Source organism: Natator depressus, chromosome 7, assembly GCF_965152275.1.
Source record: "Natator depressus isolate rNatDep1 chromosome 7, rNatDep2.hap1, whole genome shotgun sequence".
Taxonomy (NCBI): Eukaryota; Metazoa; Chordata; order Testudines; family Cheloniidae; genus Natator; species Natator depressus.
This window is the reverse complement of record NC_134240.1, coordinates 16,650,290-16,673,836: the sequence shown is the minus strand read 5'-3', so window position 1 is coordinate 16,673,836 and position 23,547 is coordinate 16,650,290. Positions and strand designations below refer to the sequence as shown.

Below are 23,547 nucleotides of genomic sequence, written 5' to 3'. Positions count from 1 at the left end.
CAAAGTATTTTTCCACACACTTAAAATAATCAATATTGAATTATTTATCAGTCTAGCTTTCTCTTCTATCTGTCCTCAGCCCCTCTCCCCCACTTATTTCACTATGACTGAGTGTCCGTTAAAAACCGATCACAGAGAAGTAAGGACAATGAGAAGGAGGATTTTTAAAAAAAAAAAAAAAGAACAAGAACAAGACATATTGGAGTCTAAAGTCAGTAGCCCGGCTGATTAAAAAAAAACAAGAAGAAATGAGCTGTAACAGCTCCATAAGACATTTTATGACAGAAAATAGGAAGTAAATCAGAAAGGGGGAAAAAAGAAACAAGAAGAAAGTCGGCAGATGAATAATTCTATTAACATTTATCTTTCTCCTGATTCAAAGGCAAAAAGAGAGTCAGAAATCACTTAAACTACCTTCGCTTGAGATGGTATAAGAGAAGTATCTGACAAGGGAGTCTCTCTTAGTTGCATAAAATTAAATACATAAAAATTTTTAAAAAATCTTGCAGGAGTTGGAGGAAAGTTCATTTGATTTAAAAATGCTAATCAATTTACTTGCAGCCCTCAATACTCTAAAAACACCAGCCAAGATTTTTTGGGTGCTCATTTTTTGCATGCCCACCTTGAGGCTACCAGAAGGATGCTGATTCTCACTGGGTGGGAGCTCACCACTTTCCGAGTGTTAGATCCACTAAAGGTGACTCAGGTTGGGCATCTCAAACTTGAAGCATGGATAAATCACTTTGGAAAATATGGGTCATTGCTACCAGATCAGTTTCCCATACAAGGTACAATAAATCACAAATCTCTGTCTGTGGGCCAAATCCTAAACATCTTACCTCAGAGAAAAAGTAGCCTTTCAACTGCAAAAACTTGAGCAAGAAAGTTGGAGAGGACAATCAAGGAAACCATCCCATCTAGGGACTGTGCATTTTGGAACTCTGCCCAAAGCCCATTCAATGGATTCTAGGGATCCATGGTAGAAGGACACGTTGAAGGGAAGACAGAGGGGCTGTCTTGAAGGGATGGTTGTTGCTCTGCTGGTCCCCCACTGCAGCTAGCCACACTGCCATTGCTGATAGGATTAGAGGATGGTAATACAACACTGAGCTGTATAATCTGCCACATGGATTGCTCCCCATAGACAAAAAGTAAAGGAGGACTTGTGGCACCTTAGAGACTAACAAATTTATTTGAGCATAAGCTTTCGTGAGCTACAACTCACTTCATCGGATGCATTCAGTGGAAAATACAGTGGGGAGATTTATATACACAGAGAACATGAAACAATGGGTGTTACCATACACACTGTAATGAGAGTGATCACTTAAGGTGAGCTATTATCTCCTGTCCTCCCTCCTTTCCTGAACTCCACAGAGACCTACTTAAAATCGAGAAGTCAGTCCTTCTTCATCTTGTCACCGATCACTATTAATTTCACAGTGCCCAGGGGAGTTTGTTGGGTCCTTTGTAGAATAAAGAAAGACCCATGGCTTGCCATGGAGAATTCACAATCTACATTTCAGAAATGACAATCAGTGAGACCAACAAACCATAGAGAGGGGATGAGGTGAGGACAAAGGAGCACGTGGCTACTCATTTGGGCATATGGCTACGTACAAACACATATTGACTGACTCCCTTCTTGTAGACGTGACAGAAGAAGTGAGCCTCATGGAAGGTGAGGAATGAGAAGTAGAAAGATGGTCATTTTCTGGTACTCCATATACCCAAGCCCATCTTCATAGTGCTTTATTGGGGCTGAGATAGGCCAGTATGGATGCAGCAGCCTTTTATCACTTAGGATGTGCCATACTTAATTTAATAAATCATTGTAAATCTAGTCCAGCATGTGGTGAAATCCACTTTTCCTTCCTTCCCTTGTGCAATGGATACTTTATCACTGGCACAAGATTTTCCTCTAGCAACAAAATTTAGGAAGTCCTTGCTTAAAAATTATCGTCTGACAGGAAGAACTTAAATGGATATCAGGACCAGCAGTGTTATCCTCTTTAATCAGAGGGACATCCTGTTAGCTCCCCATATAGGTATATGGCAGCACGAAGATAGCTACCCCAGGCAGTTAAAAAGTATAATTAGATTTTGGTATCATAGTGATAACAAGACGACAGAAATGCTTTAAAGTTTATTAAAGCTAGTGCAAAATGAAGAAGTAAAGTGGCATTCTTAAAGGTCAGTGTGTGATTAAAAAGGATACCATAGAAGAAGTTCATTTACATTTATAGAGGAATAGCAGTGAAGTTGTTAGTCCTGAAGTAGTGGTACTTGGACTTCATCTCAAGAATAGTACAGTAATGGTAGGACCTACAGGAATCCAGTGTGGTGTTCCCATACAGTATTTTGTTTGCTTTTTCCTAGTCCTGCTGCTTCGGGAAATTCAAATAAAAATGTTGCAGATGAACAATGTTCTCCTGACTAGCATGCTAAGAGAGAAGATACCCATGGATAACCAACCGTTTGTAAGGTTGAGGGCACAATGCCCAGCTGTGCTGTAAAAACAAAACCCTTGTTTTACTACCATTCACCCATTTTCACAGAGCTACCAAAATCCTTTTGCTATTTGGACAGATTTTATACATTGGCCTGGATAGCTCTTATTTCCCCTATGATTGTGATCACATTTTCATTTCTAAGTCCCCCCACCTCCCCTTCTCCTACTTTACAAACATTCCCTCTTTTTTATTCCTTCTTCATTCCCTTTTCTAGATCAGCACTGGCTTCTCTCTGCTCTTCCACAGAATCTTGCCATGGAACTAGTTTCTTTGATCAAAAAGACCTATCTTTTTGCCAGGCATCTGAAGACACTGGAGCAGGATGGGGGTGGCTGTTTACAGGGGACAGAGTTGCTGTGGGGAAAATCCTGCCAATTTGGTTGGGGGTGGAGTTTTGCTGCTGTTTTGTTTATTTCATTGTTATTTTAATTAATCTCAAAGGCAACCAGAGCAGCAGCTGGGCTGATTATTATAAATTGAAAAAATAATAATAGTGATGAGGATAGATCTCATACCATGCCTAAATTTATTTAGGAAACACCTCTCTCTCTCTTGCCTAAACATCTTCATTTCTCTTACCTTCGGTCACTAATACGCACTCTGCAATTGTATTACATCACTCTGGCAAGTATTTGGGGGAATATCATCTGCGTAAAATATTATACAAAATTAAGCCCTGAGACAATAAACTCTTACACACAAGTATTGTGCCTGCAATATCAAGGCCTAATGTATTGCATGCATTCCTGAAAATATACACGCTGTATCGCAGAATTGTGGCTCTGTTTTTTCTTGTCTCCTGTGACAATGAGGACAAAGTTCCTTTTTATCTAAGAGTTCAGTACATTGATAACTGGGATATCACACTCACCTGTGGTGGGTGTTCCAGAATAAATACATTATTTTTTCCTAAATAAGGTTTGGAAAACATTTAAGTGAAGAAAATCAAGTTCTGCCCCAAGTTCTGATTACTGGTCCAAGTTGGATATGAGTGATTGGTTACCAACACCTAGTAGCTCTGATTAAAACTTTTCATATTCAACTTTTTATAAAGTGATTACTATTTAAGTGTGTACTCCCTCTTTGTCCCTGTGATAATATAAATCAGATGTGACTTTATCCTTTCATTTACATCAAACTTGACTAGGGCATATTAAGGCGGACTTAAGCTGACTAAACTCAGTTCATGCAATGGTTCCCTAAGTCAACCAGTGGGATAGTAACCAAGAAAATCTTGTCCCATGGGTGATGTCAAGCACCTGAAGAAATAATTCCTTACCTGGCCCCTGTTCCTGCAAGATGCTAAAAGCCCTCAATTCCTACTGAAGCCACAGAGTGTGGAGAACACTCAGAATCTCAAAGTTTAGGGCATTCAGAGCAAGATGTATTTAAGCAAACTTCTAGGAGGATTGTTTTCATTCTATAGTTTGAATTGAGAAGCTACGATTTTGGGGAGAGAAAAGTTCATTTGAAAATATTTTTCAGAAAAATGATGTATCATTTTACTGTATGGACTATGTGGGTTGATATTTTAACAGTAGCCCTTACTCTATAAAATGTTGAAAATTCCAGAAGCATATATTTTAGTATGCAGCCACAGTCAATTTAAGTGAGATTTAACATTTGCTCACTAGCCTAATATTTCTTAAGTGTGAGTAGAAAAGGCTGGCTGCATAACACCTTTAAGAAGGAAAAATGTTATTCTCACATTAACAACAAAAACATCCCCAAGGGAAAAAAAGCTGCTGAGATTCAAGTTTCCATTTAAGTCTGTGGGAAAACTTTCTCTAATGTGGCACAAATATAACTCGCCATAGTGATAAGAAGAATTTGAGGAGGAATGATATGGAGTGCTCTGGGGAGTTGAAGAAAAATATGAAATGTAAGGTCCTTTTCACACCATTAGCCGGGCACAAAATGTGATCATCACTGAATACTATGTAGGCAGCCTTCAAAGCTTCAGAGTAGGGATTAATGGAAAAAGTTGGCCATAAACAGTAACTTAAAAAAACCAACATTATTCTACTCTTGTGTATTCTTAACACATACAGTGGGGCTAGATCCTTGAGTATATTTATACTGTGTCCAGTGCAGCCTTAGAGAGGGGGTGGCAAAGTTGATTTTGTGTCACTTTTGCCCTGTCCTGATCTTGGAGGTCAATCTGCACTGAACTGGACCTCTGGTTTAAATCAATCTGGATGCTGTTCTACTTTATATTGACAGCTAAAAGTCACAAAGGACACTACCAGTAAACCCACCATTCCATTTTTTCCCTTGATATGGCACCTGCACCAACAGCCAAAAGAGGATAGGTGTTGGAACCACAAGAGCATCACACCACCCAAGCATCTACAGAAAAAGAGGGAATGCTAATGTGGCTCAATAAGACGATTTTAAATGCATTGCCTTAGAATGCATTGGTGGATCAGGGTGTAATATTTATGTAGCCAAATGAAAGTGATTTAGATGGGAAATTCTGAAGCACCTTTACTCCACAAAGTAAATATAAATTTGAACACTTGTGCACATATCTGCATATGTGTACATATTTATAGAAGATATGTATGTAGGTACATACATACTTTAGAGGGAACTGATTTTGAAAAAGGCAGGAATATTTGCCCTCTCAAAATCAGATCCCTTTGAGTGTTTCAAGTTAGGCATCCAAAAGCTAAGACATCAAAATATGTTTAATTTAAGAAAATTTAAGCCAACACTTTTCAAAATATGAATAAAGGAAGTGTACAGTAATATATACATTTCCAAGTAATTCAGCTTTTGATTATATGAAATGAAGCAGCTCATCAGTTGCCCAAACCAGAACTACAGTCTTTTTGATCTACACAAGCACTTCTTAGCATATACAAGGGGAAGCATTTTATGGCATTAAATCTATAACGTTTGAATCTCTAAAAACTGGAACATGGAATTTCATGTGATAGTAATGGATGGGGAAATCTGCTATGCCTGAGCAAAGCCAAAGTTAAAGAGCCTTTGGCAAGGGTGCTGCCCAGGCCAAGGGATGGTATCCTCCCCTGCAGAAAAGTGCTGGAAGAACCATAACTTCACTGATATAGCGGTCCACTGCCATGGCCCTTGCATTTGACTTCAACCTCTATGAGGCACAGGAGATATCTCAGCACCTCATTACCGCTGTCCGTCATCTGCCACCTCACGGACTCTCCATACCCTGCCCACTGTGCCATAAAACTGCACTGCATCTACTGCAATCCAGAGACTTTAAGACCTTCATTAATCAAAACACTACATCCCTATTGAGGAGAGCACTTATAAGCATGTGCTTAGGTCTCATTGACTTCAGTGGGTCTTAAGCAGATGTTTAGGTGCTTTATGGAATCAGTGCCTCAGAGCCCAAGGCACGGAGTGCAACATTTTTATACAGCACTGTATTAAAAGTAGACTATACTAAGCTATGATCCTGCTGAACATAAGATCCTTCAGGGGCAAATTCATTTACATTTTATCGATTTAGTTTCCTGTCTATCAATTTAAATGGAAAAAATAGCTGCTTGTTTTATTTATTTATTTTTGTCAGAAGAAATGTGCTGGTAAACTTTTGGGAGCAGATGCTTCCTGCTAGATGATTAAAAAAAAAATGACATTAAAATGTCCGTTCTCATTTCACTTAGCTTCATAACCAAACGATAAGAAAGAAAACATGGCAGTCCAATTTATAAATCTGGAAAGCTTTCATGGTAAGATACACACACATACGTGAAAGGTAACCGTTTCACCAAGCAAAAAATAATAGTACATAACCATGACTGACATTCTATAATTAACAGAATGCTCGGAGACGTTATCATCACAGATCGAATAAGATGGTATAATTGGTCTGAAACAAGACATTCTTTCCTATGGGAAAACATTTTATACCACGATTAGTCACTGTGAACGTTTTGAAAATTGCTTAGAAAGAAGGTACGCAACACGAAGAAAAATATCCTCCTTTTTCTTACCCATCACCCTCTCAGTAGGACTATGCAGATGGCAAATACAGATGGTGATTATGGATGTTTGAAATGGTTTGAATAAGGCAAGAACCTTTTCATGTTTAAAGAAAGTTCAGGAACCATTTGCTGCCCCCCCCCTTTTTCCCCCCATATACTCATCCAGCTCCACAATTTTTTTTTGCTTTCAGATTTGAAGCAAAAATATCATTACAATGTGGGCAGGGAAGATCTATTCTTACAGCATTTTTCATGCAGCTTACACCAAGATGTACGGGAAATCTTGTGAGAACACCCTTTTTTCTTCCTAATGAGACACTCAGGCCAATTTCCAAACAGGAGAAGTTCAGAAAAGTTTGACTCAACTCCAAAGCTCCAGACGCTTATCCTAGTATGAAGGTGGCTCCCCAGTCATACTGATGTTCATCCATAACTAATATTAACACTATTAGCTTTGAAAAGCTAGGCCATCTTACCATGCCTTCCCACTATTATCAAGTTCTTGGAGAAAATGTACATGTACACCGTATTGACTATATTTGAAATATGACTTTAAAGACCACAATTCCAAGTGAACAGGCAAAATGGGTAACTGCAGATCAAATTTAACTTAACTGACTTTATGGTTAAATACTGAATTCCACATTGAGAAGTAGGAATTAGCTTGCTCGGTGGACACATTTTTGAAGATGCATCCCCTGTGCTTACATTTGAAATGTGGCTGCAAGAGTTTAACTGATAAAGTATACACCTTGACCATGTCCCTGCGTCAACCTAAAGTATTGTTTGCAACTGAATACTCAACGTTTCCCATGATGTATAATGTATAGAACATGTTTAGTACACAGTAAAGATATTGTTGGGAAATATTGTAGAAGACTTTCATAGAAGTCACTACTAACAAGTATCTTTGTTAGAAATGCCCAGGGGTGCAATATAGACAGTATGATGGTGACAGCAATTGCTTGTTTTTCCACAAACAATATCCCAGTATGTTCTTTAGATATTTATAGGAAACTGAGATGGGAAAAAAAGTCACCTGGGTTTAAAAATAAAATAAAATGCTGTAGTGCATTATAGTTCTGAGAGGAATAATTAGTGAGGCAGTAGTGTAGACAGAGTAAAAAGGAATGCAAATATTTGATCTTCCTTTCAGCGAAGATGGTGGAGCTCATTTTAATGTGTGAAAAGTGTTCGGCGGATTCATCGGAGACCTGGCCTGACAGACAAGAACTACAAAACGACGTACCAACAGAGGAGTTTCTTTTTCTTTACATAGTGTCTCCTTTATAAAGAACGTTTCTTTTCAAATTAAATGAGAACATAAATTCTAATCAGCAAGTTTTGTTAGCCCAGAAGGATGCCAATTAGGTTTCTAAACATCTGTACTGACACAAGGGGGATAACTAAGAGAAGGAGGATTAGAAAGTAAAGTCATAGAAAAAAGAAACAAAAGTTGAGAAAGGAAAAAAGCATTATCTGGAAACCTCTGTGTGTTTGTGTTTGTTATATATCTACTTTATAATATTTATACTTTTTATACAAAAGTGCATGTGTGTATTACAGATAATAAAGGGTTTGTGTGTGTACTTGCACACACACACAAATGGTGTTTATCGTATATTTATCCCATTACATAACTGATGTGTAAAAACTTACAAATAATTTTATCCTTGCAGAAAATGTATCATCACAAAAAGTATAGAATAGCATAGCATAGCATGACAGCTAGGCAGATAAATAGGAGATGTCCAATTTTAGGAGAACCTCAGGGTATTTAGATTTAGCTTATTTTATATTGAACTGATGTCAAGTCTCTGAATCGTACCATCTATACATTTTTGTACATGGTCAGTGTATTGGTCCACCGGTGTTTCAGTTAGATATCAACAATGTTCAATTAAATGAGGAAACAGATAAGAAACTGTGACAGAAAGACTTTCAGAATAGAATTCTTACCCTCTATGGTTGCTCTCTTAGGCAGAATGGTGATTGCTCCCTCAGCAATGTCTTCTTGCTGAATTAGTGGATTTATTTTGGAGCCCCAAGTGTCTGATCCCACCCACAGAAAATGACCGATTTGATCAGCCCTTTTTGCAGCTGCAAGGATCTGCCTGTAGAAAGACACATATAATTCATACATGAATGCAAGATGAATGGAACAGTATTTAGTCACCCAGGAAAAACAACAAGGAGAGCAAGATTGCTGAATGAGCAGAAACAACATATCTGTAACTAACTTTTAGCTCAGAAATTTAACAATCCACATGATCACGAAGTTTTCAAAACAGTCTATCTTCCTCTTTGTTCTTTTATTCTAAGGATGAACTCCTGGCCCCATTTAAGTCAGCTTGAGTTTTGCCACGGAGTTTCATGGAGACAGGATTTCATCTCAACTTTTTTGTGAAATCTTAGTAACAGTTGGAATAGTTACACCATCAACTGACAGAACCTTCACAACCCCTTGGTAATTTAGAAATTACACCACAAATGACTCTGGAATAAGCAGATGTATTTCTGGTGAAGGGTAGATAGGGGATTTAATTGCTTTTAAATTAAATTATTAAAATATCCTGAAAAGCAAATGAAATCTGATCAGAGCAGGTGCTATTGAACGTCCAAGTCATTTTATCATTAACAGCTGCAATTAGCAACAGCAAATATATTGTTTATTAATATTAGCATTTATAGGGCACCCAACAGTGGAGTGTATATAGCAACTTCCATGCAAGAAACTCCAATGTTTTACAACCATTTAATCATGAAGTCTCACAATCTCCCAGTGAGATAGGTTAGTGTTATCATTATCCTTGAGTCACAGAACTTTAAAGCTCTGAGCCTGCAATGCCTTGCACACTGGTGGAGTGCTGGCCCCACACAAAGCCCCCCACTGCAGCCAGTGAGGCTCCGCACATATGTAGCTGTCTGCCTGCACACAGAATGTTCAAGTGATTAGTAATTTGCCCATAGTTGCAAAGTGAGTCAATCACAGAGTGAGGAGCAGAACGGAGGAGTTCTGATTCACAAATCCTTCCCATAGCCAGCTTATACTGAATTAAAACAAAACATGATCTGGATATATTTTAATATTTTGCCATAATTACATCAGTTTTGTTTACACACACGTGTAAAAGTGAAGTTACTGAAATGAAGAAATATCTATATATTGTAGGACGGGGTCAAATTTTGGGGAAAACAAAATGGTGGTACTCTCTGCACTCTACTGCAACTCAGTCTCCACTAGTGCTTAATTTGTAATGAAAGAGGTGCCAGGGCTTAAGCTGGCTTTTTATGTTTTTTTTTTTTTACTTTCATAATTGACAGGGCAAGCTCAGAGGTGCCGGGGCTCAGCCCTGGCACAAATTAAGCATTGGTCTCTGTCCATTCAAAACCAACACGCTCCTCTCTAGGGTGATGGATAGAAGCTACTGAGGCACAATTAGATATCACAGAAGAGCAACACCAAATTTCACAGGTACCAATGATGGTGTACTGGGATCACTTACTGGAATTCAGGTCCCTCTTTGGGCCCCCACACCAGGGTACTGCACTGGTATGCCCAAAGATCTAGGATCTCTGTTGTAGCCCTGTCATGGTATGAACTAGGGTCTGGATTTTCTCACTGGGATGTTTCAGTGGGGACCTACATAGGGTCTGGGGGCTCTCACTGGAGTCCTTGCACTGAGATCTGATGGATGTCCTACACGGCATCCTGGGGTCCTGCAATGGAATGTTCTAGGGTCCCAGTCTGGAGTCCTGCACCGGGGTGTCTCACCAGGGTCTTTCCGGAGCTCTGGTCTTTCTACACTGGGCTCTGGTGTCCTGCACTGGAACACTGTAGGATCCCAGTCAGTAGTCTCTCACAGGTGAGTGCTAGGGTACCTCACTGGTGTCTGGGGTCCTGCACTGGGCTGTACTCCTGCTACAGCAGCAACAGCTCCTTGGACATTTTCCTCTGGCTGCCCAGTAGGGAAGGGACCCTGGCAGCGATGGAGCCTCCAGCTCTGGCAGCGGCAGAAGCTCCAGATTCAGTGGTGCTCCCTATGCTCCAAGCTGGTGGGGAAGCAACTGCCTGAGAGGAGGCTCTTATATTAATGTGACACAGCTGCATTGCCAGAGTTTTGTATCACAGTCTCATACAGGCCAGTGGAATCAAAAGAGTTGTGAAGGGGTAGAGCAAAATGGTGGCAGCTCAGCATGGTTCTGGTATAGCATTTGCTTCTAAGCCCTGGTGAAGGAATCAGCGCTTTGCAAAGTATGGGTGGCTCTTGCCTCCAGGTCAAGACATTCCAGATACTATTATAAGAATCAGTGGCTTTTCCCTACTATTTATACTAGACAGAGTCCTTTGAGCAAAAGTCCACATCTGCCCAGGTGAAAGAGTAGTGATATTATAAATGAGCTTGCTTAGAATAGTAGTATATTAAGGTTTAAGAGATGAATGGAAATTATTTGTGCATTAACTAGTCACTGTAAGACACAGGTTGGTTAAATTCAGTTCTTCATCCTTCCCATGTAGATATGCTGACTTTTGTGAAGTTTATTGAAGAGGGTGGGGGTCTTTCAGATGAATCTTTAAGAGCCAACATCCTGTCTGCTATGTAAAAATATTAATGATCCCTTGATGTTATTTATAATACTAAAGATTCAGTTTTGTGACCTTGGTCAAAATTCCTTTCCCCCATCCCTGTTGTGCAGAATTTTGTGTGTTTGTTGCATGGCTTGCTACCACTTTCCTATAGCAGAGTTGGCTGAATGTCAACACTGGATAACATAATCCTGTATCCCTTAAGTGAGGATAACTTGCATTTAGATCCAATGGGAGTTTTGTATTCAAAGGAACTACATAACAAAGCCCTCAGATTATAGAGAGCTTTGGGATCACCTGGGGTGCGATACGATATAGGAAAAAAATGCAGGACAATACTATTTATTTTAGGCTGAATTTGAAATTGTAATAGTTATGCACATTTTATTTCCTTTCATTATTAAATTAATTTCTTATCATAAGAGTAAAAATGCCTACCAAGAAATCATTTTCCCATCTAGGGTATAGCGAAATATAGACTCATAGAATCATAGAACTGGAAGGGACCTTGAGAGGTCATCTAGTCCAGTTCCCTGCACTCAAGGCAACACTAAGTATTATCTAGACGATCCCTGACAGGTGTTCGTCCAACCTGCTCTTAAAAATCCCCAATGATGGAGATTCCACAACCTCCCTAAGCAATTTATTCCAGTGCTTAACCACTCTGACAGTTAGGAAGTTTTTCCTAATGTCCAACCTAAACCACCCTTGCTGCAATTTAAGCCCATTGCTTCTTGTCTTATCCTCAGAGGTTAAGAAAAACAATTTTTCTCCCTTCTCCTTGTAACAACCTTTTATGTACTTGAAAACTATTATCACATCCCCTCTCAGTTTTTTCTTCTCTAGACTAAACAAACCCATTTTTTTCCCAGTCTTCCCTCATAGGTCATGTTTGCTAGACCTTTAATCATTTTTGTTGCTCTTCTCTGGACTTTCTCCAATTTGTCCACATCTTTCCTAAAATGTGGCACCCAGAACTGGACACAATATTCCAGTTGAGGCGTAATCAGTGCAGAGTAGAGCGGAAGAATTACTTCTTGTGTCTTGCTTACAATACTCCTGCTAATACATACCAGAATGATGTTCGCTTTTTTTACAACAACGTTACACTGTTGACTCATATTTAGCTTGTGATCCATTATGACCCCTTTCCACAGTACTCCTTCCTAGGCAGTCATTTCCTATTTTGTATGTGTGCAACTGATTATTCCTTCCTAAGTGGAGTACTTTGCATTTGTCCTTATTGAATTTCATCGTATGTACTTCAGACCATTTCTCCGGTTTGTCCAGATCACTTTGAATTTTAATCCTATCCACTAAAGGACTTGCAACCCCTCTCAACTTGGTATCATCTGCAAACTTTATAAGTGTACTATCTATGCCATTATCTAAATCATTGATGAAGATATTGAGCAGAACCAGACCCAGAACTGATCCCTGTGGGAGCCCATTGGTTATGCCCTTCCAGCATGACGGTGAACCACTGATAACTACTCTCTGGGAACGATTTTCCAACCAGTTATGCATCCACCTTATAGTAGCACCATCCAAGTTGTATTTCCTTAGTTTGTTTATGACACATTCATGCGAGACAGTATCAAAAGCCTTACTAAAGTCAAGATATACCACATCTACCACTTCCCCGCTATCTACAAGAGTTGTTACCATGTCAAAGAAAGCTGTTAGGTTGGTTTGACATGATTTGTTATTGACAAATCCATGATGACTGTTATTTATCACCTTATTATCTGCTAAGTGTTTGCAAGTGATTGCTTAATTATTTGCTCCATTATCTTTCTGGGTACAGAAGTTAATCTGACTGGTTCTTGTTCTTTCCCTATTTTAGTCTCTGATCCTACCTCATTTTCACTGCCATTCACTATGTTAGACACCCACTTGCCACCACCCTTCTCGGTGAAAATCGAAACAAAGAAGTCATTAAGCACCTCTGCTATTTCCACATTTTCTGTTATTGTCTTGCCCCCCTCATTGAGTAACGGGCCTACTCTGTCCTTGGTTTTCCTCTTGCTTCTCATGTATTTGTAGAATGTTTTCTGGTTTCCTTTATGTCCCTAGCTAGTTTGATCTCAGTTTGTGCCTTGGCTTTTATAATTTTGTCCCTACGTACTTGTGTTATTTGTTTATATTCATCCTTTGTAATTTGACCGAGTTTCCACTTTTTGTAGGACTCTCTTTTGAGTTTTAGATCATTGAAGATCTCCTGGTTAAGCCAGGGTGGTCTCTTGACATACTTCCTATCTTTCCTATGCACTGGGATAATTTGCTCTTGTGCCCTTAATAATGTCTCTTTGAAAAACTGCCAACTGTCTTCAGTTGTTTTTCCCCTTAGACTTGCTTCCCATGGGATTTTACCTACCGACTCCCAGAGTTTGCTAAAGTCTGCCTTCTTGAAATCCATTGTCTTTATTTTGCTGTTCTCCCTCCAATCATTCCTTAGAATCATAAACTCTACCATTTCATGATCACTTTTGCCCAATTTGCCTTCCACTTTCAAATTCTCAACCAGTTCCTCCCTATTTGTCAAAATCAAATCTAGAACAGCCTCCCCGCAGTAGCTTTCTCCACCTTCTGAAATTAAAAAAAATTCTCCAGTACATTCCAGGAACTTGTTGGATAATCTGTGCCCTGCTGTGTTATTTTCCCAACAGATATCTGGGTAGTTGAAGTCCCCCATTACCACCAAGTCCTGTGATTTGGATGATTTTGTTAGTTGTTTTAAAAAATCCTCATCCATCTCTTCTTCCTGGTTTGGTGGTCTGTAGTAGACCCCTACCATGACATCACCCTTGTTTTTTTTACCCCTTTTAACCTTACCCAGAGACTTTCAACAATATACTATGTATTCTTCTGCTATCTCTCTATAAAGTGATCCACAGGTTCCTAAAAATAGATCACTCCATTACATTTCTCTGTACAGTCTTATTTACTTTGCCTACTCCATAAAGCCAGCAAGCACAAATGTATTAATTTTCTCAGTCACACTTACTTTATATCCTCATCGTTGGCAAAAATAACGATGGCCCTGGCATTGGGAGTGTCCAGGAGCTGCCTGATAATTTTATCAAAGTCAATGGTCTTCTCTTTGCGATCCTGGGGAATTTTCAGTGACTGGGCAATGCAGAGCCCACCTGTTTAGGGAAAAAGAAGAAAAAAAATCTGTAAATGAAGAGCAAGGAGAAGAGTGTGGAAAATACACAGAAGTTGGAGAAGAAAATAAAAATCAGTATTCGATCACCATCCTGAGGAAGTAGTTAAGCTCATGTTAAGCCCTGTAATCCAGTCTTGGTTTTTTGTTGTTGTTCTTTTTTCTCTTTGGTATGCTATGTGACAGGATACATACAATATGCATGGGTGGATAGAGTCACAAATGGACAAAAAATAAACCATGCACATAGCATTCATGCAAGGTTCATGCACTTGGCAACATTCAGGGCACACCCAGAGTGTTGTGTAGGAGCAGTGCACACACGGCTCCTCTCAAGGGCATGAACCTTGGAATCTCGCCCAGATGACATGAACCGTGGGAAGCCTCCCAGGACTGCGCTCAAGGCCCGAGAGCAAGGAATGTGGTAGATAGAAATTGGTAAATAAGAATATTATACAAAGCCAGTGTATTCCTTTTATCTGTTGGAGTATGTAATGCGCTGGGGGAGAGAGAGAAATAAAGGAGAGGGTGGAAAAGCTGACAGGCAGACCAGCCCGTCGGCAGACCAGCCTGCTTGCTTGCTTAAAGCTTGTCCTGTCTTGTATTTGAACCGCAACACATGCAAAAGAGAAAAAACAAACTAACCAGACAGTAAAGAGATGATGGAAATGGACAAGATAAAAAAAAATACTGAAATAAAGTAAACTGGAAGGCAATGGAGGTTGATAATGGCAGAGACAAACATACAAAATACTGAACAAGTTTATTTGGCGTAACAGCTTTAATTTTTTTTAACTGCATAAATAGAAAGAAAATCAAAAGAAACCGCTCTGACGAGTTAAATCAAAACAGGAATAATACAGAAGTCCAAATATTGTGAATACACAGAGGTCAATCTCACACATGCTTGTTCATGCAGGTGTCCACCTTTAAAGTGAATGGGGTTACCCCATCTGAATAAAAATTCATGGGAGAGTAAACATTTGCAGGATTTAACCCACAGTTAGTAACCAAAATTAAAGAACAATAATTGCAGCCAGTATAATGGTCGCAAAACAGAAAGCCCAGATGCAAAAGCTACTCAACAAACATAATTCACTTAATTAGGTTTAATTTATTAATCTTGTTTTAGAAAAATAGTTTCATTTACTATTTTACATCTTCTGTCGAGTTCTTCACATCAAGGGGGGGGATGGATTCATATGAATGTGTTTCTTCTTTTGTTACCTAATTATAATATCTATCATCTTAGATACAAACTCTCTCTCCCTCAAAATACTTCATAGTGTTAATTAATAAATTCTCAGATACGCATAATAGGAAACAGCAGTGAGGATGAGTAATTAAGTACTTGAAGCAAAAGAGAAAAGAGATGTTTTCAGATAAGGTTTAAAATAAAGGGAGAATTGATGAGGAAGATTGAAACTCTGTTCCAGAGCAAAGGAGCAGTGGAGAAGACGACTCACACACCACCATGGGCAAAATCTCGAATTATATTTCTCACTGCAAAAGAATAACTCCCTCAATCTGGATTTTTTTTTGTGGGTAGGGGCCACTACAGAGAGACTAAATATTGAAAGAAAAACCCTCATGTAGCCAAGCACATCTGTGAATAAATGCGTGGACTTAATACAGACAAAGATACCAGTAGATGGGCCCTGCATTGAAGTGGACAGAGAAAGCAATTAATATCTACTTGCCACTAAGTGACTTTAGTTTGATGACCAAGCTCACTCTCTCCCCCTCTGTCTCTTAGAATGAAAAATCTCTCTGCCTAAGGAGAGCTTATTAGCTGTGACTTTAAGGCACTGTTACTTTAAGGCCTCTCTGGCACTCCATCAAGCCATGATTTCCACTTTGTATCTCCCTCAAAAGCCTCCCATTTCTCCTGTAAGAAAGATTTGGGAACTTGGGAGAATTCACTGGGGCGGGGGAGGTGAAAGCAGATTGCTGCAAAGTGCCAGACCTGTCACTTGAAAATATATACACTCCAGCTACAATGTTCTTTCAAGAGGCTCCTACTCTGACATAGCAGTAAACAGAAGTAGGCATATTTCACAGTGTCAAGACTAAGGAGCCTTAGTGTCCTAGATGGAACCATTATTTAGACATATCTGAAGCTAGTGCTGAGGTGCTCTGTAATCCAATATAACTCTCCATAACTTAGATACAGAGATAAATCAGCAAATTTCAAGCTACCATCAGAGGGGGAACCAGAGACGTGCACAGAAAATCGTGGATGTGGACAATGAGCATATTTTAAAGTCGGTATCATCAAGAAACTTTAAGATCTCTTTAGGCTGGGAAGGAAGATTGCTTTACAACAGGCTGTCCTCAGGTGTGCACGACAAGATGCAGATATTGTAATGTTTCCCTGCTCTGCAGGTTGATGGGAGGAGAGAGTGGAGATAAAGACACAGAGGAAGGTGTGGGGAGATGAGGTTGAGAGCTGTAATCAATGACAAAGGCATTTCTGTATTGAAGGCTCCAGCTGCAGTAAAGATTGTTTGAATCCACAGAAACATTATCCTTCAGATAGGCCAGCTGATACACTGTTATGACAAAGCTGGTAATGAAATTACTAGTTGATATTGAATAAATGGGTTATATTTGCTACAATAGTACTTGATAGAAAAGCTTAAATACCCAGGACTTCAGATGTTGCAGCCACACCTCAGATAGATATTATGTATTCTGTGGGTCACACACTTTCTGCTGTCTGCATGGAAGAGAGGCAAAATCCAGCTGCAACAGACACCGGTTACCACTGAATGTGTCTGAGGAATCTCTTTGTGTAGAGCAGCTGAGTAGAAGGAGAACTAGGTCCGGGTCCATTTGAACTAGAACCAAAGGCCAGGCCTATGGTCAGTACTGAGAACAAAAGACTCTGATTTGGGACTAAAGGAATTCCTAGGTGACAGTACAGGGACCAGAAAGACCTAGGGTTCTTAAAGCAGGATAATGTCTGAGGGTGCTGCTACAGGGCTACACACAGAAGTATCTTGGCTGACACTTTTGAAAACCGAATGGCCAGTGTGAAGTTTTGCTGTCATTTTTGCTACCTCTGTTCAAGGGTAACAAGACTGATTTGCATTTTGTGAATATAAATTTAGGGGAATATGCCCTAAATTTATATCAAAGTCTCTACCACCAGAGAAAATAACCCACCAACAAACAAACAAAAAAATTCCCCAAACAAATCTGGCAACAATATTATTTGCTTTTTTGGCCCTTCTTTGTCTCACCCCAGTCCAAACAGACCAGCACACTGCAAGAGAGCAAAATCTATTTTAAAGTAATGGCAAGGAGACACACAAATGCTAGACAAATGTAATTAGCTAGTGTTTCTATTTGAGCTTATAAACTCATTTTGAAGAGTTTAAATCTATATTGAAGAGCTCATTACAGATAGTCACATGTCATGTTTAATTCCGTAACAAGAATATATTCCTAATGAATTGGATGGGGAATGGACAAAAAATATGCCTTACTGTTACAACTTGTCCAAGTGGCATATATAGCATAAATGTCACTTTCTTGTATTCAACGTGCACTCCTAAGACAAGAGGAAATGCACAGTTATTTAAACTGTCAAATTAATTCACAGTATTCCTGAGGTAAAGCCCTCAGAGGGAATTAAGTGGTAAAATTGTAAAAGTTGCAAATTAAGGATTTTGTCACAGGACCACTGCAGTACTATATTACCCTTCACTGAAGAAGAAGAAAAACTGACAAATGCTCTGAGTAGCTACAAACTGCCATAGCAATTACAGTGAATCTCATAGTTCTTTAAGTTAAACTGATCCTGGATCATTCTGCTGATAAGTAACTTCATGGCACACCCATCGCAGCTATAAACACAATCTATAAACACAGCAGTACCAAGGAACCTTGGAGTCATCTCACAGATTGGTTTCCATTAAGAATAATGCTCTAGATCCATTGCTCACTGAGAGAGGTTTTTGTTGCTGTTTTTGTCTAGTGACTTAAGAGGGAAATAATTGACATGTTGCAACCTAATGCAGAAGTCCTTTGTAGTGATAAATGGCAAATGGAAGGCATCTGAAAAGATTTGGATTGCAGTACATTTGAGAAGCTTGCGGGCTTTCAAGCAATGCTGCAAGCAGACACCATGTTCCCCCCATTTTGCTATCCTCAGTACAGTATGTTCATCCCAGAAGGCAGATGCCAGATAGTCAAGTTTCCATTATGCTTGGAGAAGGGGAGATATAGTATTCTGGAAGCATAAACATGGTCCCTTTAGATGTTTGAACAAGCAGCTGCATCATTAAGATTTTGATTCTTTTTCGCACTAATGACATCATCCAAATATGAAAGGGGAGGGAGTAGAAATGGAAATGTTATGGAAACATTGAAGGGCATAATTCATTCTCCCTTTGATGTGTACTGAGTATCTCCCATCAGTGTCAACAGGATTTCTGCAAGTGCATGAGCTTGGAGAATAGCTCCTTGATTAATAAAAGTATTTTTTTCTTTTTTCTTCCCATAGGAGATGTTGGGGAGATTTGTGGCTAGTAATATAAATGATCTTTAAGAATTCTGTCATTTTCCTGGTATAGTCAAATAGATGGTTAAGAAGACCACAGTTCAAGATGGGTTTTTGATTGTGTCCTCAAATATTGGTACATGGCCATTTTGCACATGCTTTTTGGGTAGCAAATCTGATTCACATATACAGAATCTGATTCACATATATAGAATAGCCTTAGTGAAACAAGCTGTTGCATTCATGAAAACAGGTGCATTAAAAGGCAAGTTGAGGACAGCAATTTGACACACATCGTATATTACTAAAGTTTCCCAAATCGTTGTTCCAACAGCCAAACACCACTTACATAACCCTGATCCTTTGGAGACCTGTTCATGTGTTTGCAGGATGATGGCAACCACTTCTTGAAACTCTTTTCTCTACCTTGCTATTCATAGAATTCTAACAGAGTCTTCTTTCTGGCATTTTTTTAACCCCTTCTCTAGCACAACCAAATAGTTTTGCGGTACAAAAAGTCTATGAATAGACTACCAGAAATAGACCTGACAGAGACATTCTCCAAATATGCCTTTGTTCATCTTATAAGGAATTCAGATAGAACACTGATCCACAACAAGGAGAGAGCACAAGACAAACTGTTTCCTCCAAACAATAACTTGAAAATTCCTTTGTTTTACAGTTACTTGCTTTCCCAGTGGTATGAGCCTTTCTGGCAAACAGACCCAATTGTTTTAATTTGTTCCAGTCATAACCTTTCCCAAAACTGCAAGACCCTGGAAGTAGCGAGAGCAAACCCACAACAACATTTAGACTGAAACTCTCTAACAAGATCTCCAAATCTTTTTTTAGCAAACAAAACAAAGCTTGCCTTTTCTGTCTTGACTGGTAGAAAATGCGGAAGGCTCTGATTAGCCACTCTGGGGAATTCTGACACAGGTAGCATTAGTTCTTGGAAGTCTTGGTAACAAGCTCAACCACATGGGAAAAGTTGGGGGCTGTGACATTTTAACAGTTCGCTACTGCTTGGAGGCCTGAGCATGAACAGATTATGGGACTGATCAAGGTATCTGTCCGGATTATGGATCCTTTGCAGGTCATCACTGGGTTGAATTGAGTCATTTTTAAGTCATCTCCTCCATTTTTGTGCACAAAATGCAGAGCGAATGAACACCAATCACATAATATGTTTGTTCCCTAAAGTTTCTTAATCTGGTCTGTTTTCAAATGGTCCGATGTAACATTCTTTACTTCACAGCACACAATCTGTGTCATCCTGCAGTAGGTGTCAGTGTGCTATTTATTTTGCCATTCTTCACTGGGGCAAGGCAAAGACATTAACATCAGCCCAACTATACAATGGTATAGTTTCACCTCTTCGAGCGGTGACTGCAACATGTAAGGCAATATCAAATCTGGGCGAGACATGAATTTTAACACATGAACACAATAGCAGAGCCAATGCCAGTCATGTGAATGCAAAGGAACAACCGTTGCTGTGGAAAGGATTTTAAAGGTCTTTTAAAATTCAGCAAAGTGTATTCAAATTGCAGCTAGTCTTCTATGTGCTGCTATTTAAGAAATTGACATCTATGTGATTCAAGCTTAATTCCTGGGAAGCCTAGGAGATAAATGAAAGAGCCTTTTAGGAATAACTCTGTTACACTGCCTCTTCATTTTGCGGAACCTCTCTCTGACTTTATTGCTTGCAGTTTTCCTAGGTCACTTATTGACATTTGTGCACCTGAAAGAACTTGCTTCACACTGGCAAAAAATCTGGCTTAGCCCATTTGAAACCATGTTTGAACTTTGTAACCATTGCAAATGTTCCCCTTCCTTTTTTCTTTAAAGTATGCCAGAAAGAACAAGCTCTTAGTGCTAATGTACTTAGCAAAGGGCCAGCCAAATATTTCATGCAGAAGGTTCTATCCACGCTCCAGCTCTAATGTATTGTCCAAAGAATAAATGAATGAACAAAATTCAAATATGAGGTGGAAATAATTTAGGGAGGGGAAAGAAGTTTGGCTCCCATCGGTATTTATTTATTTGGATTTTTTTTTAAAACTCCAAACCATGCATCCAAGACTCTGAACATCCTTTTCATATATTTAAAAACAACACAACATGGGGCATTACAGACCACATAGGGTTAAGCACTAGGGTGGCCACCTCCAGGACCTCCTTCCTCAGGCAGACAGTGCTGTCAGAAGTTAAGTCAAGTCCTTCTATTGTAAAAAATAAATGTAAAATCTAGGCATTTGGAAAAGGAAAGAGCAAGTGGGTGTCTGCTATAGACCACCAGACCAGGAGGATGAGGTAGATGAGGCTTTCTTTGGACTACTAACAGGTTTCCAGATCACAGGCCCTTGGTCTCATGGGGGACTTCAATCACCCTGACATCTGCAGGGAGAGCAATACAGCGGCGCACAGACAATCCAGGAAGTTTTTGGAGAGGGTTGGGGACAACTTTCTGGTGCAAGTGTGGGAGGAACCAACTAGGGACTGCACTCCTCTTGAACTGCTGCTCACAAACAGGGAAGAATTGGCAGGGGAAGTAGAATTTGATGGCAACCTGGGCAGCAGTGACCATGAGATGGTTGAGTTCAGGATCCTGACAAAAGGAACAAAGGAGAGCAGCAGAATATGGACCCTGGACTTCAGAAAAAGTAGACTGACTTCCTCAGGGAACTGATGAGCAGGATCCCCTGGGTGGCTAAAAGGAGTCCAGGAGAACTGGCTGTATTTTAAAGAAGCCTTATTGAGGGTGCAGAAACAAACCATCCCTATGTGCAGAAAGAATAGCAAATATGTCAGGCGACCAGCTTGGCTTAACAGAGAAATCTTCGGTGAGCTTAAACACAAAAAGGAAGCTTACAAGAAGTGGAAACTTGGACAGATGACTAGGGAGGAGTATAAAAATATTGCTCAAGCATGCGGGGTGTAATCAGGAAGGCCAAAGCACAACTGGAGTTTCAGCTAGCAAGGAATGTGCAAGGTAAAAAGGAGGGTTTCTACAGGTATGTTAGCAACAAGAAGATGGTCAGGAAAAGTGTAGGACCCTTCCTGAATGGGGGAGGCAACCTAGTGACAGATGATGTGGAAAAAGCTGAACTGCTCAATGCTTTTTTCGCCTCTGTCTTCACAGACAAGGTCAACTCCCAGACTGCTGCATGGGGAAGCACAGTAAGGAGAGGAGGTGAGCAGCCCTCAGTGGCAAAAGGAGAGGTTAAGGGCTATTTCGAAAAGCTGGACATGCACAAGTCCATGGTTCTGGACCTAATGCATCTGAGGGAGTTGGCTGATGTGATTGCAGAGCCATTGGCCATTATTTTTGAAAACTCCAGGCGACTGGAAGAGGTACCAGATGATTTAAAAAAGGCAAACATAGTGCCCATCTTTTAAAAAGGGAAAAAGGAGAATCCGGGCACCTACAGACCGGGCAGCGTCACCTCTGTCCCTGGAAAAATCATGAAACAGGTCAAAATAGATTCCTTGAGGAAGCACTTGGAAGGTGATCAGGAACAGTCCAAATGGATTCACCAAAGGCATGACTGACCAACCTGATTGCCTTCTGTGATGAGAAAACTGACTGTGGATATGGGGAAAGCGGTGGATGTGATATATCTCAACTTTAGCAAAGCTGTTGATACGGTCGCCCACAGTATTCTTGCCAGCAAGTTAAAGAAGTATGGATTGGATGAATGGATTATAAGGTGGATAGAAAGCTGGCTAGACTGTCTGGCTCAACGGGTAGCGATCAACAGCTCAATGTCTAGTTGGCAGCTGGTATCAAGCAGAGTGCCCCAGGGGTTGATCTTCGTTAATTATCTGGGTGATGGGATGGATTGCACCCTCAGCAAGTTCGTGGATGACACTAAGCTGGGGGGAGAGGTAGATACACTGGAGGGTAGGGATAGGGTCCAGAGTGACCTAGACAAATTGGAGGATTGGGCCAAAAGAAATCTGATGAGGTTCAACATGGACAAGTGCAGAGTCCTGCACTTAGGATGGAAGGATCCCATGCACTGCAACAGACTGGGGACTGACTGGCTAGGCAGCAGTTCTGCAGAAAAGGACCTGGGGATTATAATGGATGAGAAGCTGGATATGAGTCAAGTGTGCCCTTGTTGCCATGAAGGCTAATGGCATATTGGGCTGCATTAGTAGCAGCATTGCCAGCAGATGGAGGGAAGCGATTATTCCCTTCTATTCAGCACTGGTGTGGCCAGATCTGGAGTATTGCATCCAGTTTTGGGCCCTCAACTTCAGAAAGGATGTGGACAAATTGGAGAGAGTGCAGCAGAGAGCAAGAAAAATTATTAGGAGGCTGGGGCACATGACTTATGAGAAGAGGCTGAGGGAACTGGGCTTATTTAGTCTGCAGAAGAGAAGAGTGAGGGGGGATTTGATAGCAGCCTTCAACTACCTGTAGGGGGGTTCCAAAGAAGATGGAGCTCGGCAGTTCTCAGTGGTTGCAGATGACAGAAAATGGAGCAATGATCTCAAGTTGCAGTGTGAGAGGTCTAGGTTAGATATTAGGAAAAACTATTTCACTAGGAGGGTGGTGAAGCACTGGAATGGGTTACCTAGGGAGGTGGTGGAATCTCCATCCCTTGACTTTTTTAAGGCCTGACTTGACAAAGCCCTGGCTGGGATGATTTAGTTGGGGTTGGGCCTGCTTTGAGTAGGGGGTTGGACTAGATGACCTCCTGAGGTCTCTTCCAACCCTAATCTTCTATGATTCTATGAAGTATATGATACTGACAGTGAAGTTCCGATTTAACCACTGGGGGCAAGATAAT

General features: G+C 40.2%; 1 protein-coding gene across 2 annotated transcripts in view; it reads right to left on the bottom strand.

Annotated features, from left to right (window-relative positions):
- GRM7 (glutamate metabotropic receptor 7) overlaps positions 1–23,547 on the bottom strand; it is a 541,384-nt gene that overhangs the window by 260,019 nt on the left and 257,818 nt on the right. For both annotated transcript variants that reach the window (XM_074957549.1, XM_074957548.1), the window contains exons 3-4: positions 14,080–14,221; positions 8,444–8,598 (exon numbers count right to left, since the gene is read on the bottom strand). In XM_074957549.1, the coding sequence (XP_074813650.1) occupies positions 8,444–8,598; positions 14,080–14,221 (297 nt within the window). The remainder of the gene's footprint in view (positions 1–8,443; positions 8,599–14,079; positions 14,222–23,547) is intronic.